The following is a 13,019-nucleotide window of genomic DNA, read 5'->3' as shown; positions in this document are numbered from 1 at the left end:
GGTAGTGTAGCGGTTAGTGAAACACTTTACAGCGCCAGCGACCCGGGTTCAATTCCCGCCGCTGTCTGTAAGGAGTTTGTACGTTCTCCCCCTGTCTGTGTCGGTTTCCTCCCACGTTCCAAAAGACGTATGGGTTAGGAAGTTGTGGGCATGCTATGTTGGTGCTGGAAGCGTGGCGACACTTGTGGGCTGCCCCCAGAACACTCTATGCAAAAAGATGCATTTCACTGTGTGTTTCAATGTACATGTGACTAATAAAGATATCTTATCTTGCTTTAGGACTCAGAACTCAGAAGACTCAGCTGGTGAACAGTTCACCTGCTGTAGCCATGAGCTGTAAACAACAGGATCCCAAATTCAGTACCTTATCTACTCCAGGTGATATCAGCAGGCACTGTACCAGACAAAGGGCACTGGGCAGTAATGGGCTCTCGATCACTAATAACACACTGGTAATTAGCATTGAATTAGGTACCTGGTACTATACTGGTAAAGGGAAATGGATTGGTTAATAGATACTCCATCCAATGTCCTTTGGATTAGATATTGAGTTACAGAACATAGAACATTACAGCACAGGAACAGGACCTTCAGCCCACGACGTCTGCACTGACCATGATGCCAATCTAACTAATCTCATCTGCCTGCACAAGGTCCATATCCCTCCATCCTGCCCGTTGATGCGTCTGTCTAAATGCTTCCTAAATGATGCTATCATATCTGCTTCTAGTACTTCCACTAGCAGCTCATTCCAGGTTCTGTACTGATAAGGGACTGGGTTGGCAATCTCGAGTCCTGTACTGATAATAGCCAATGAATTCAATATTAGGTTCTGTATTTGTAATTGGCATTGGATTGGATGCTGGACACCAGACAGATAATGCGGGAGCTGTTGTTTCTAAGTGGGCATTGGTTTGGATAATATGTCCTGAACTAATAATAGGAATTGAATTGGACCTTGGTTGTTGAATAGTCAGTAGGCATCAGCTTGGACATTGGAGAATGCACTGACAATCGACCCATCATAATCACTTGACAAATGCCCCCACATGAATGAAGAACCTATTGCACATCTAAACTGAGCTCCTGCACAACATTTGTAAGCGAGTGTTCGCCACACTGGAAATCCAACGGCAGCAACACCATTTCCCTGCCCAGCTGCCTTGTACTGTCAGGAAAGAATACACAGAAGACTTCCCTTTGATGCCCATTATGTTGAATGAGGAATAGCCACACAGAAACATATAGGCTGATGGCTCACACGGAAAAGCAAACATTTCGTAGGGTGTCCCTTTACTTTCCGTGAACTACTGTGCAATGCAGAAATTATTGAAGCCAAGTTATGCACCACAATCCACTGTGTGAACATCAGCAGCCAGTGTGTTTTATCGACACGGGATGAGGGACAGTGATTGGATAACTTGGAGGAATCCCTTGTTACATGGACATGTTTAGTGTCCAGCTGGTTTAATGTGTCATTGAGGGTTGACCCCTCTGACAGTGCAGCTCTCCCTCAAGACTGCACCAAAGCTTCAGTCTGGATTTCATACAGAGGAAGAAAAAAATTGGAAGACTTACTTAGAATCAGGTGTGACGGGGACACATTTCTTTATCCGACTATCCCATCCACAGTAAGGGTCTCTGGCCTGGACACATTCTCCACAGTTTCCATCGTATTTCTCACACTGCACCAGTGGGAATTGAACCAGCTCCTTGGCAGAGGTAACGTACAGAAACTTCTACAAAGAAAAAGTGAAATTCTTTCAATGTCTGTACTTTTATCGCAATTAGTTCCAATGTTTTAGCATAAATATTTCTGGTCACTGCTATTACTAGTTGGCATTTCCAGGTCAGGGGGTGACCATTGACCTTTGCACTTACCTTCTCAGAGTCGAGGGACATCGATAGGATCGACGCAGGTTCCTTTAAAAGCTTTAGTTCTGCTATGATGAAGGCTGAGTGATTAGTTTCAAGAACCTTCTGGATTTTACCATCTCCTGCGGGGAAAAAAATGCCCAAGATTTAGAACTGGGAGAACAATAGGAATCCACATTGTTCACAGTGAGGCATTCCACAGGAGAGAGAGAGAGAGAGGGAGAGAGAGATCCCAACTGTTGGTTGGCTCGGCTGGCCTTTCTTACCTGGTCTGTTACCTGGTATAGCTGGTCCCAGATGGGTTGTAAGGGACTAAACCCATCCTTCCCCACCCCAGTCAACCTGGGTGAGGAGGGTCCACAAACTCTCGGCAGAACTAAACCAGGCTTGCCAAAGCTGGTGAGCTCCATGTGACACACCGGGCCTACCAACAATGAAGAGCAACTATCTGGATGCATCACGGCTTGGTATGGCAACTGCTCTGCCCAAGACCGCAAGAAACTGCAGAGAACTGTGGACACAGCCCAGCGCATCACAGAAACCAGCCTCCCCTCCATGTACTCTGTCTATACCTCTCGCTGCCTTGGTGAAGCAGCCAGCATAATCAAAGACCACACCCACCCGGGACATTCTCTCTTCCCTCCTCTCCCATCAGGCAGAAGATACAGGAGCCTGAGGGCACGTACCACCAGGCTCAAGGACAGCTTCTATCCCACTGTGATAAAACTATTGAACGGTTCCCTTATACGATGAGATGGACTCTTGACCTCACAATCTACCTTGTTGTGACCTTGCACCTTATTGTCTACCTGCAATGCACTTCCCTGTAGCTGTGACACTTTACTCTGTATTCTGTTATTGTTTTTACCCTGTACTACCTCAATGCCCTGTGTAATGAATTGATCTGTACAATCGGTATGCAAGACAAATTTTTCACTGTACCTTGGTACAAGTGACAATAATAAACCAATACCAACTACACCAACCTCACACCTGTTAGTCCAGTGTTGGCATAGGACTGTTGCAGCAACTGAAGTGACCCAAGGTTACGGCAACTTCAGGACTGACTTGACTTAGGTCATTAACTTGGTTGGGGTTAATTTTAGGCAGGACTCCAGGGGGAATTCAACTATTTTTCATGCATCAGTGCAATAGGATCTTTAGTATCCACAAGAGGATGGACAGGATCTCAGTTTATTGACTGTTCTTGAGGTTGTTAGCTCCAGAGGTACAGAACCTGAAGATTTATTGCAAGAGTTAAATTGGGATCACATAAGTGCCAAAAGTTGTAATGTAGGAACAGCGGAGCTTGTTCCAACCGTCAGTTAGTTCAAGGCTAATCTGCACCAACACAGGTTTCTTTCCTGTGATTGTATGAAGTTAGAAGGCAGTTTACTATTGCTGGGAATGGTATTTTGTCTACACTTCTTGCTGCCTTGGGAAAGCAGCCAGCATAATAAAAGACCCCTCCCACCCCAGTCACTCTCTCTTCTCCCCCCACCCCTTGGGCAAAAGATACAAAAGCTTGAAAACCACATCACCAAGCTCAAGTACCTTCCCACTGTTATAAGACTGTTGAACAGACCTCTTGTACGATAAAGATGAACTCTTGACCTCTCAATCTACCTCATCGTATCCCTTGCACCTTATTGTCCACTTACACTGCACTTCCTCTGTAACTGTAACACTATATTCTGCATTGTATTATTGATTTTCTCTTTGTACTACCTTGATGTACTTATGTTTTGAAATGATCTGTCTGGATGCCATGCAAAACAAAGTTTTTCATGGTAAATGTGACAATAATAAACCAATTATATCTACAATTTTGCCTAAAACTGCTGAAGAGGTGATGTGGTGGCAACTGCACTCTGTCCTCTCCAAAATGTGGTTTCATTGAAGCCTAGGAAATTATTAATTCCAGAAGCAGAGTCCAACAAGTAACCACTTCAATCTCAACTGATAATAACCCATCTCTACTATTCTTTGGTTGCTTACCACATTGCTATTTGTGGGAACTCACTATACATAACCTTGGCTGCAGCACCTGCTTAGCTTGTAACAATTAAGCGCACTTTGTAAGTACTACAGTGACAATCAACCACTTTTCGACATGAAGGGTGCTAAACAGATGTAAATTCTCCTTTTACAATGCCCCCTTGCACCTTGCAGGGGTTTACCTTGGGAAACCACCTGTTCTTAGTTAGACACATGAATGATAGAGAAATAGGGGGCTATGTGGGAGGGAAGGGTTAGATAGATCTTAGAGCAGGATAAAATGTTGGCACAACATTGTGGGCTGAAAGGCCTGTACTGTGCTGGAGTGTTCTATGTTCTCCCTGCACACGTTTGTTTGACAGCTGACACAGACGGAGAGTTCAATGGATCCACACACTGACATCAGAGTCAGTCATATTCACTGCAACTGAATCGTCAGCTGATTAACTCCCACTTTGGATCAAGTGAATTTTAACTATTTATTGACAAAGCTCTTTGCACTTTTGCTCAAGCCCAAGAGCTGCCCCCAGAACACTCTACGCAAAAGGTGCATTTCACTGTGTGGTTCGATGTACATGTGACTAATAAAGATATGTCATCTCATCTCAAATATTCCAGCAAGGAGTTTACCCACTATATGGGCCCAAGGAGCAGAAGTTGAGGATGGGTGGAGGAGGGGGGATGGGATGTATGTGGGTGGGGGTGTGGGGGTGGGAGAGATAGAAAACACCAGGACAGGGACACCAGAGTTTCAACCAGACTCATTTGTGGGAAATAGTGCGGACATGGTCAGTTGTCACTTGCCCACAGGGTCACTCAGAGAAAGTCCTGATACAATAACCAACTCTCTCACATGTCCTTTGAAAGGGAACTGGAAAAAGGTGCAAAAGTAAAATTGAGATTTAGATGGGAAACGAGGTAAGGAAGCTCGAGTGGCGTTTAAGCACCTTGAGAACAACTGCTGGCTATCAGCACCTACCCATCGCCAGGTAGAGGACACGGGACACATCTCCACTGGGACCAACAACGGAATCCACGACTATTTTCTTGAAGCGATTCTCATAACTGATCACGAGGGGATTTCTTCCGATGGGATGGATCCAAGTCTCCATTTCAGGATAATCCTCCACAACAGCGAGTACTTGATCTGGCAGAACCTTTGTGTTATTGACACACTGCAACGATGAGGGAACAATAACAGGAAGCAAGTTATTTACCAGTTCAATGGGTTTCAGTATCAAAGGTGAAGGTCAGAGAGTCCCTCACCAATCTAAAATATTATGTGAAGCGGTGGTGATGGAAAAAGATTGAAATTGAGTCAGAAGGTTTTGTTTGGAACGGATTGTTAATGTACGATATGTAAACAACCAATAAAGCCAATGGGGAGAGAAGTGACCATGAAGAAGGCTGACAGATGGGCATCTGGAAAAGCCGAAAGAAACAATCACCAAAGTTTGTTCTTTAGTCAAATTGAATTAGTTTGATTGTGTGGAGACTGGATGTCGTGATGATGCACTCTGCACTTTAACCTTTGGAAATTGGGATTTGACAGTGTGAATTAATCAAACATTTGGTCTGTAATATTTGAATCTATAATCCAGACCAGCCTTTGCAGAGGACCGTCTAACAACCTGTGAATCAGGTAATTCAGGTCAAGCTGAAAGTTGCAGCTCAGTGTAATAGACTGATGTTCTGTGTAATGGATCAGTTTTGCTCTGTCTTTACACAGTGTGTGTGAGGGGGAAGTGGGGCGTTGTGAATAGTGCTTGGTTCCACATTGAAAGGGATTTAAGGCGAACGAAGTGAATTTCCTTTCTCCAGGAAATGAAGGTTGTGGGGTGATGTGTTTGAGGTCTGTTAGTTGATTGCAGGTTTTCACAGAGTGAACAGGAACAGAAGGATCCCACTTGTGGGGAAGAGCATGGACCAGAGGTCGTCAATATAAGGGAGTCACCAGGAAATTCAAGGGGGGATTCAGAAGAATCTTCTTTACCCAACGGGCAGTGAGAATGTGGAACTCGCTCCCACAGAGGGGCTGAGTTGACAGTGTCGATGCCTTTAAGGTTAATGGGGGAGAAAGGACTACAGAGTCCCACTGCTAGATTTACATGGGAAATGTGGTGAGGAAGCTTAAGTGCTGGGACGGACTGAGTGAGCCGAAAGGCCTATTTCTGCATCGTACGTCTCATGTAATCCTATGCAAGGTGGGATCCAGTCATCTCAAGGTGGGAGCCATTAAACTTTACACACCCTTCACTTACTTTAGTCACATTATAAATTGCCATGTGAACATTTACAATGACGACTCGCTATGTAAGCATGTTGCTCTGTCATTATACCCACCTACCATGTGGAACTGCGTCCCCAGTGTTGCATCTACCAGCTCCTCCCATTGTACTGCAGCTCACCCCAGACTCCAACCACCTCTACTTAGGGATTTAGCACAGTTACTGACTGACATCCACACACACCGGTCCAGTTCTTCCCAATGCACTCCTCACGTGTAATACCATGAGAGTGTGACTGCTCTAATAGAAATAATTTAAGCCCAGCTTTCACAGGATAATTATCCTGTATTCACTAAAGTTAAACATCCCAATCAGCAGTTGCTCACCGTGCCAGGTCTGGGGTTAGTGGGAATACTGCCCTTGAAATCCTTAAAGGCAGAACGTCCAAAAACATCATTAATCTCCTTCATGGAGTACATGCACACGGCTGTTCCATTCCTGAAAAAGGCACGATATTAGAGAGACGTTCAGTGAGGAAGAGAGACAGAACAAACTGTGTTGCTTCACCTGTACAGCTATGAAATCCAAAGCATCTCTCCTACTGACCTTGGATAAATTTTCTTCTGCTATGAATAACTTAACAGCACTTTAACTATTAAGTTAGGTACTAAGTTAGCACTATTAAGTAAGTTCATCTCTGGAGTGTGGGAGATCAGTATCTGATTAATATTACAGTATGACTAAGGTTACAGTGTAGGGACTGGATCAGACTGATATTACAGTGTAAGGTCTGCATCTGATAAATATTTCAGTGTAAGAATTGGATTGTATAAGTATTACAGTGTGGGGCTGGATCTGACACATACTGTAAGAGTCTGAATCTGATTAATACTACAGTGTAAGATGGATCTGATTAATATAACAGTGTAGGTCTGGTTCTGATTATTATTAATGAATAGGTTCAGAAAGTGATCAACTTTACTGTGATTCAAAGAGGTGATTCAAACTGACACCCTCTCTGGCCCTTCACTCAGGCCTTTCTCATTGTAAGGACATCTCTGCACACCCAGTCCTGTCCTCTCTCCATGCCCCATCGAGTGCATCAGTGCAAAGGTACCAACATATTTAACGGTAAGACACTGAGCAGCCGCCTCCCATCCTGGGATGGTTTGTTCTTTTGTTCCCAGGGATGAAGTGCCCCAATAACCATGAACGGCCTCAAAGTACACTCCCTGCAGAGTGAGCTTCATGCAAGGGACCTCTGACATCTCCTGCTCAAGTGGCTTCTGAAGACATTTGACCCAAAGAGGGGCTTCTTGTGACTTTTTAAAAATTCTTCCCAGCCCTCATTACTGGGAAAAGTGAAGTGATTCCAAGTTTGTCCAGAATAGGGATTCGACTCTGGACAGAGAGTGCGGGGATGGTACTGCCTACGTCACTTTGCACCGTATCGGGGTAGCTCGGGCTTTAATGGAACGGCTTTAAATTTGCTGTCACATTTGTATGTTCAACATGTCCTGCAGTTCCTGTGGACTCACCAATTGCTGCTAAAAACTCCATACACTCTCGCTTCACTGTCATGGGGAAACTTGTAAATAAAGGCGTCTTCAATCCTGTTGAAATGGACATTGTCAGCAGGGTTGCTACAGAGCAGTCGGGCTTTCAGAAAGGTCGTCCACTTAGTCAGCAGTCGTTGTCTGGATCCACCTTGGTCATTCTGTGAAACAAAAAGATTGGAACCTGTGACATCCCATCATATGGACAGCTGACCCAGGAAAGGTGGAAAATGCAAAGTCGCCTACCGTCAGGTGACCAGAACATGTGGTCACAATGACTTTGAGCCACACTAAACCTGCCGTGATCACACCGAGCAACCCCTGCAAGCACTTAACAAAGAATGTGTAATTACAAGGTAAGGACTTTGCAACCAAATAAGGGATTCCATAGCTTTGTACAACTACACAGCGTCCTTAATGAAATCTTCATTTTTGTAGAAGTACCAATCCTAGATAATTGTCATTTTACACATTTGATTCAATCCAAGTTGACCCATAAATCCACAAGTAGAGACCATCAAAATAAGAAGGGCGCTCAGAAATCCAAGTAGGAACTTCAAAGAAACTCCTTTACGCAAAGAGCAGTAAGAACGTGGAACTTTCAACACAGGGAGTGGTTGAAGTGAAGGGAAATAGAGGGATAAAGAACAGAAACAGGTCCGGGACCACCCCAACAACCTACTCACCTATTTACGTTCCACACTGATATCAATTTTATTCTCCCCACATTCTCACCAACTACACCCCTCGCCTACACACGACACCATTTACAGCGGCCAATTAATCTACCGACCCGCACGTCTTTGCGATGTGGGAGGAAACCAGAGCACCTGGGGAAAACCCACACTGTCACAGGGAGGACGTGCAAACCCTGCATCGACAGCACCCGGGGTCAGGATTGAACCGAGGACTGTGGTGCTGTGAGACAGCGCCTCCACCAGATGCATCATTGTGCTACCTCAATACATTTAAGGGGAGGAAGGACAAGTGGATGACGAAGAAGGAAATGACGGTCAGGATGAGAGATTCAGATGAGGAAAGATGAGGAGGTTTAAGTGGACATAACCACCGTTACAGGCTGAATGGGTTACATCTATGCTTTACTTGGCCCTTGCACTGTATTTACCTGCATTGTACTTTCTCTGTGGCAGCTACACTATGTTCTGCATTCTGTTTTCTTTTTACTACCTCAATGTAAAAAGATCTGCCTGGATGGCACACGAACAAAAGCTTTTCACTGTATCTTGGTACACATGACAATGATAAACCGATACCAATTCCTACATTTCCCTATTGCAGGCAGCACTGAGGCACTGAGGTAGTGCAGCTGTCTCACAGCTCCAGTGACCCAGGTTCAATCCTGACTTCGGGTGCTGTCTGTGTGGAATTTCCACTTTCACCTGGTGGGTTCCCCCCTGGGTGCTCCAGTTTCCTCCCATATCCCAAAGACGCGTGGGCCGGTAAGTTAACTGGCCACTGTAAATTGCCCCTGGTGTGTAGGTGGGTGGTAGAATGTGGGGGGAGTTGGTGAGAATGTGGGGAGAATAAAATAGAATCATGTAGGACTAGCGGTAATGGGTGGTTGATGGTTGGTGCGGACTCAGTGGAACAGAGGACCTGTATGACTCTATGACTCATAACTAATGTTGCATATCTCCTGTCACACAGCAATCGGGCATCAGCCCTGAAAGGGTTTCTCTGTGTGACAGCCAAACAGCACTTTGGCTTTTGGGAGAGAAACTGCAGGGGAGAGGAAGAGATGTCGTTCATGCAGATGTGCAAGCCTGTATTTCATAACTTACGCCAGCGGGGGAGTTTGAGGAGATTCGGTATGTCACCAAGGACTCTTGCAAATTTCTATGGATGCATGGTGGAGAGTATTATGACTGGTTGCATCACAGCCCGGTACAGAGGCTCCAATGCATAGGATCGCAAGAGGCTGCAGAGGGTTGCAGACTCAGCCAGCTCCATCACGGGCACAACCCTCCCCACCATCGAGGACATCTTCTAGAGGAAGTGCCTCAAGAAGGCGGCATCCATCACTAAGGCCCCCACCATCCAGGACATGCCCTCTTATTGTTACTACCATCGGGGAAGAGGTACAGGAACCTGAAGGCCCACATTCAATGCTTTAAGAACAGCTTCTTCCCCTCTGCCATCAGATTTCTAAGCAGTCCATGAACCCATGAACACTACCTCATTATTCCTCTTCTGCACTATTTTCTTGGTAACATAGTAATTTTTATGTCTTTGCACTGTACTGCTGCCACAAAACAACAAATTTCACATCATGTAAGACAGTGATAATAAACCTGATTCTGATTCCTTCATCTACACTTTAACACTTTAACTGCCCTCATTCCATTGCTTTTCTGGATTCTTCCAATGTTCTCTCTCCCTACTGCCCCAGTGACCAGATGACCACATTCACAACCTATCAACACGGCAACCCTAGCCACAGCCCACCAGAGATATTCCCTTTGTCCTAAACATCCCTTCCTCATCCTCCTGCAAATTGATACAAACCTGTTTTCTCTCGTTCCTACTTTTAGCAACCCAACACATAAACTCTGTTTCTCTCTCCACAGACGCTGCCTGACCTGCTGAGTGTTTCCGGCACTTTTCCTTTTTATTTTAGATTTCCAGCATCTGCAATTTTTTTTTTGATTTTCAGTCTAGCTCAATCTACCCCAGGTTATATCAGCTCTGGTACAAGAAAGGGCAGCATGCAATCCACTTTCTGACAAGACCACAGAACTGAGGTGTAACTTTTATAACTCATCGGTTAAGCCACAACTGTAGTAATGGATTCAGTTCTTGTCACCTAACTTCAATGAGGATGTGAAGTCTCAAAGACGGCGAAGAAAAGATTGTCGAGAATGGTTCGAGGGCTGAAGGGCTTCAGCTACACTGAGGAAGGCGGAGTCATTCTTCTTGGTGTAAAGAAGGTTCAGGAGATTTGATGGTGTTGTATGAGATCATAACTGGCTGTGGATTAGGTTAGGTAGTGGGAAGGTGTTCCTATTTATTTCCTTCTCTGCATTTTGGGATCTGGGGATCCCTGTGTTTCCCATCCCCAACTGTCCTTGAACTAATTGGCTCACTGCACTATTCACGATGGAACACAGATTTAAAATTTTGGACAAAGCATAACAGGAGGACTGGAGGAAAACCTATTTTAACGAGCAGGGAACTCACTGTATACAAGGGCAGTGGGAACAGAATCAATGAGTGCTTCCAACAGGGAACTGCTGGGAAAGAGCAGAGGAGGTTCACCTCTGTACCATGACAATTCTCTCACCCTACCAACATCGAGCTGAGCTCTAAGTGTTGTTTAATTCCAGGTTCTGCCTGGGAATAAGCTGTGAACAGCAGGAAGGCTGCAACAGGTCTGGTGTCTGGGACAGATTTAAATACATTCAACCTTTATAGAAATACAGTGAATTGTCTGCGTGGTTTCAATCAGAAAGCGAGGGACAACCTGCGATATCAGCAGTATCCCTGGGCAGGGGGATGAACCCTCCCCAACACTGGGCTCTGGACCTGCAGCTTGCACTAAGGGGGCAACAGACCCTTGGTGACCAACCGTGCCGTCCGCTCACCTCCCAGAGAAACATGGCGAGAGGGGGGAGGGAAGCTTCCCAGGATTGGAATATTGATCCAATTGGAAGCAGCAACAAATCCAATCACAGCCCATGGGACACACCCACCTTACACACTCGGCCAATCCGTGAAATCCACGGGTCAATATCTGGGTGTTCATGCGCATTCTTTTCTCTGAAGAACATGTAAATCAGGTCGTCCACCGGAGACATTCCCACAAACCTGGGATCTGAAGGGAAGGAAGCGGGATTACAGGTGATAAATAAAGTGAAGTCTGTGGGAGGAGGGTCTGGTACAGATCAGGGAGTTCACGGTGAACTGGAAATTGAAGGATCAGGAAATGGAGGTTGGCTGGGAGTTTGTGACAAAAGTAAGATCTGCATTTATGTAGTGCCTTCCATGAATTCGGAACATCCCAAAATTCTTAAGAGCTGAGTACTTGATGTGCCTTTGTTGTGGCATAGGAAACGTGACAACCAATTTGTGCACAGCAAGATCCCACAAACAGCAACCTGGTTAATGAGTGGGTGGCCTGTTTTTGGACACTTGGGAGAAATTCCAGCTTCTTCAAAGTGGCACCATGGGACTTCCTTCCTCTACCCAAGGAGTGAGGTTGAAGACGGGACTTCCCACACCACAGCTCCTCCACTGAGCCTTAACCTCAGTTTCTTACTGACATCTCTGGACTGGGGCATAATGCCATTTACAGAGTGCTGATAACATCCCATACATTATCAATGTTTGAAGCTCCAGATGTTCTGATGTCCTGTTGTCACACAACCCACCAAAATCCAGGAAAATCTTCACCTTTTCCCCCAAGTGAGATCACACTCTCTCCGATGGTGGAAGTCTCCCATGTGACCTGTTGTCACACCACGAATGAAAAAGTTCTTGCGAGATGACAGAGTGTCTGGTCTCCCTGTGTGGGATTCAAGTCCAATGCCAATCCTCACAGCTCAGATTCCCACAAAAGCACTGCTGCATGGCATTGAACCATCTGAAGCCTTCAACAGTCGAGCCTCGATTGGCTCAGGTTTGGTACCACAGCCCAGGCAAGCTCAGAAATTAGAAACTCTTTGTTTGTAAATGTGGATTAACAGATAGTCAGCTTCCGCTTAGTGGGAGAAACTGAGGCAAAGCAGTTCCTTGTCAGTAAGTCAACCACAGGAGACAACGTGCTTCAATTCCTGCTACGTTGCTAAGTTTTGGGGAACATAGTCAGCACCTTCCACTGCACAGAGAGGAATTCAAAGACTGGAGAGCAGCCAATGTTCAGGAGACAGAATCCAGGCTCCTTCCCATCGGAAACTGTCACGGGTCAATGCTGGGGGACCTGAGTGTATTCTCACAGTGGGATGGGGGATGGGGTGGAGGGAACTCAAGTGACTAAACTGAAGGTGACTTCTATTAGTATCTACTGGAAATATTGACTGGGACTTGGTACAGGCTGTTCCCTGTTATTAATCACTTAGTACAGACCTGTTCTACACACTGTTTCACTGATGTGTACGAGTCAGCCTTCGCTGAGATATTCCTAGGTACCATTGTTCGCCCAAGGCATTCTGGGTACACTGGGGCAGTTCAGCACATGACTTCCTTTCAGCAGGGCAGGGCAGCCATAGAAGAGATGAGAAATATGTTCCATGAAGTGTAACTCTGTCGTTGTCACAGACGGAGTTCTCTTCACAGGACGTACGTACAGCGAGTATGACAAAGAACGAATTATCTCCTCTGTCTGTACGTCACAGGAGCAGAGAAG

At 45.5% G+C, this 13,019-nt stretch overlaps 2 protein-coding genes across 2 annotated transcripts in view; both read right to left on the bottom strand.

Annotated features, from left to right (window-relative positions):
• The window catches only part of LOC127585153 (semaphorin-7A-like), a 44,520-nt gene that overhangs the window by 6,321 nt on the left and 25,180 nt on the right, over positions 1-13,019 (bottom strand). Inside the window, exons 7-12 of the mRNA XM_052042366.1 lie at positions 11,368-11,489; positions 7,640-7,818; positions 6,488-6,599; positions 4,853-5,048; positions 1,882-1,997; positions 1,579-1,739 (exon numbers count right to left, since the gene is read on the bottom strand). Of these exons, the coding sequence (XP_051898326.1) occupies positions 1,579-1,739; positions 1,882-1,997; positions 4,853-5,048; positions 6,488-6,599; positions 7,640-7,818; positions 11,368-11,489 (886 nt within the window). The remainder of the gene's footprint in view (positions 1-1,578; positions 1,740-1,881; positions 1,998-4,852; positions 5,049-6,487; positions 6,600-7,639; positions 7,819-11,367; positions 11,490-13,019) is intronic.
• The window catches only part of LOC127585154 (semaphorin-4D-like), a 159,133-nt gene that overhangs the window by 144,687 nt on the left and 1,427 nt on the right, over positions 1-13,019 (bottom strand). The window lies entirely within an intron of this gene.

Source organism: Pristis pectinata, chromosome 32 (genome assembly GCF_009764475.1).
Source record: "Pristis pectinata isolate sPriPec2 chromosome 32, sPriPec2.1.pri, whole genome shotgun sequence".
Taxonomy (NCBI): domain Eukaryota; kingdom Metazoa; phylum Chordata; class Chondrichthyes; order Rhinopristiformes; family Pristidae; genus Pristis; species Pristis pectinata.
The sequence above is the reverse complement of the archived record's forward strand: the minus strand, read 5'-3'. Positions and strand labels throughout refer to the sequence as shown.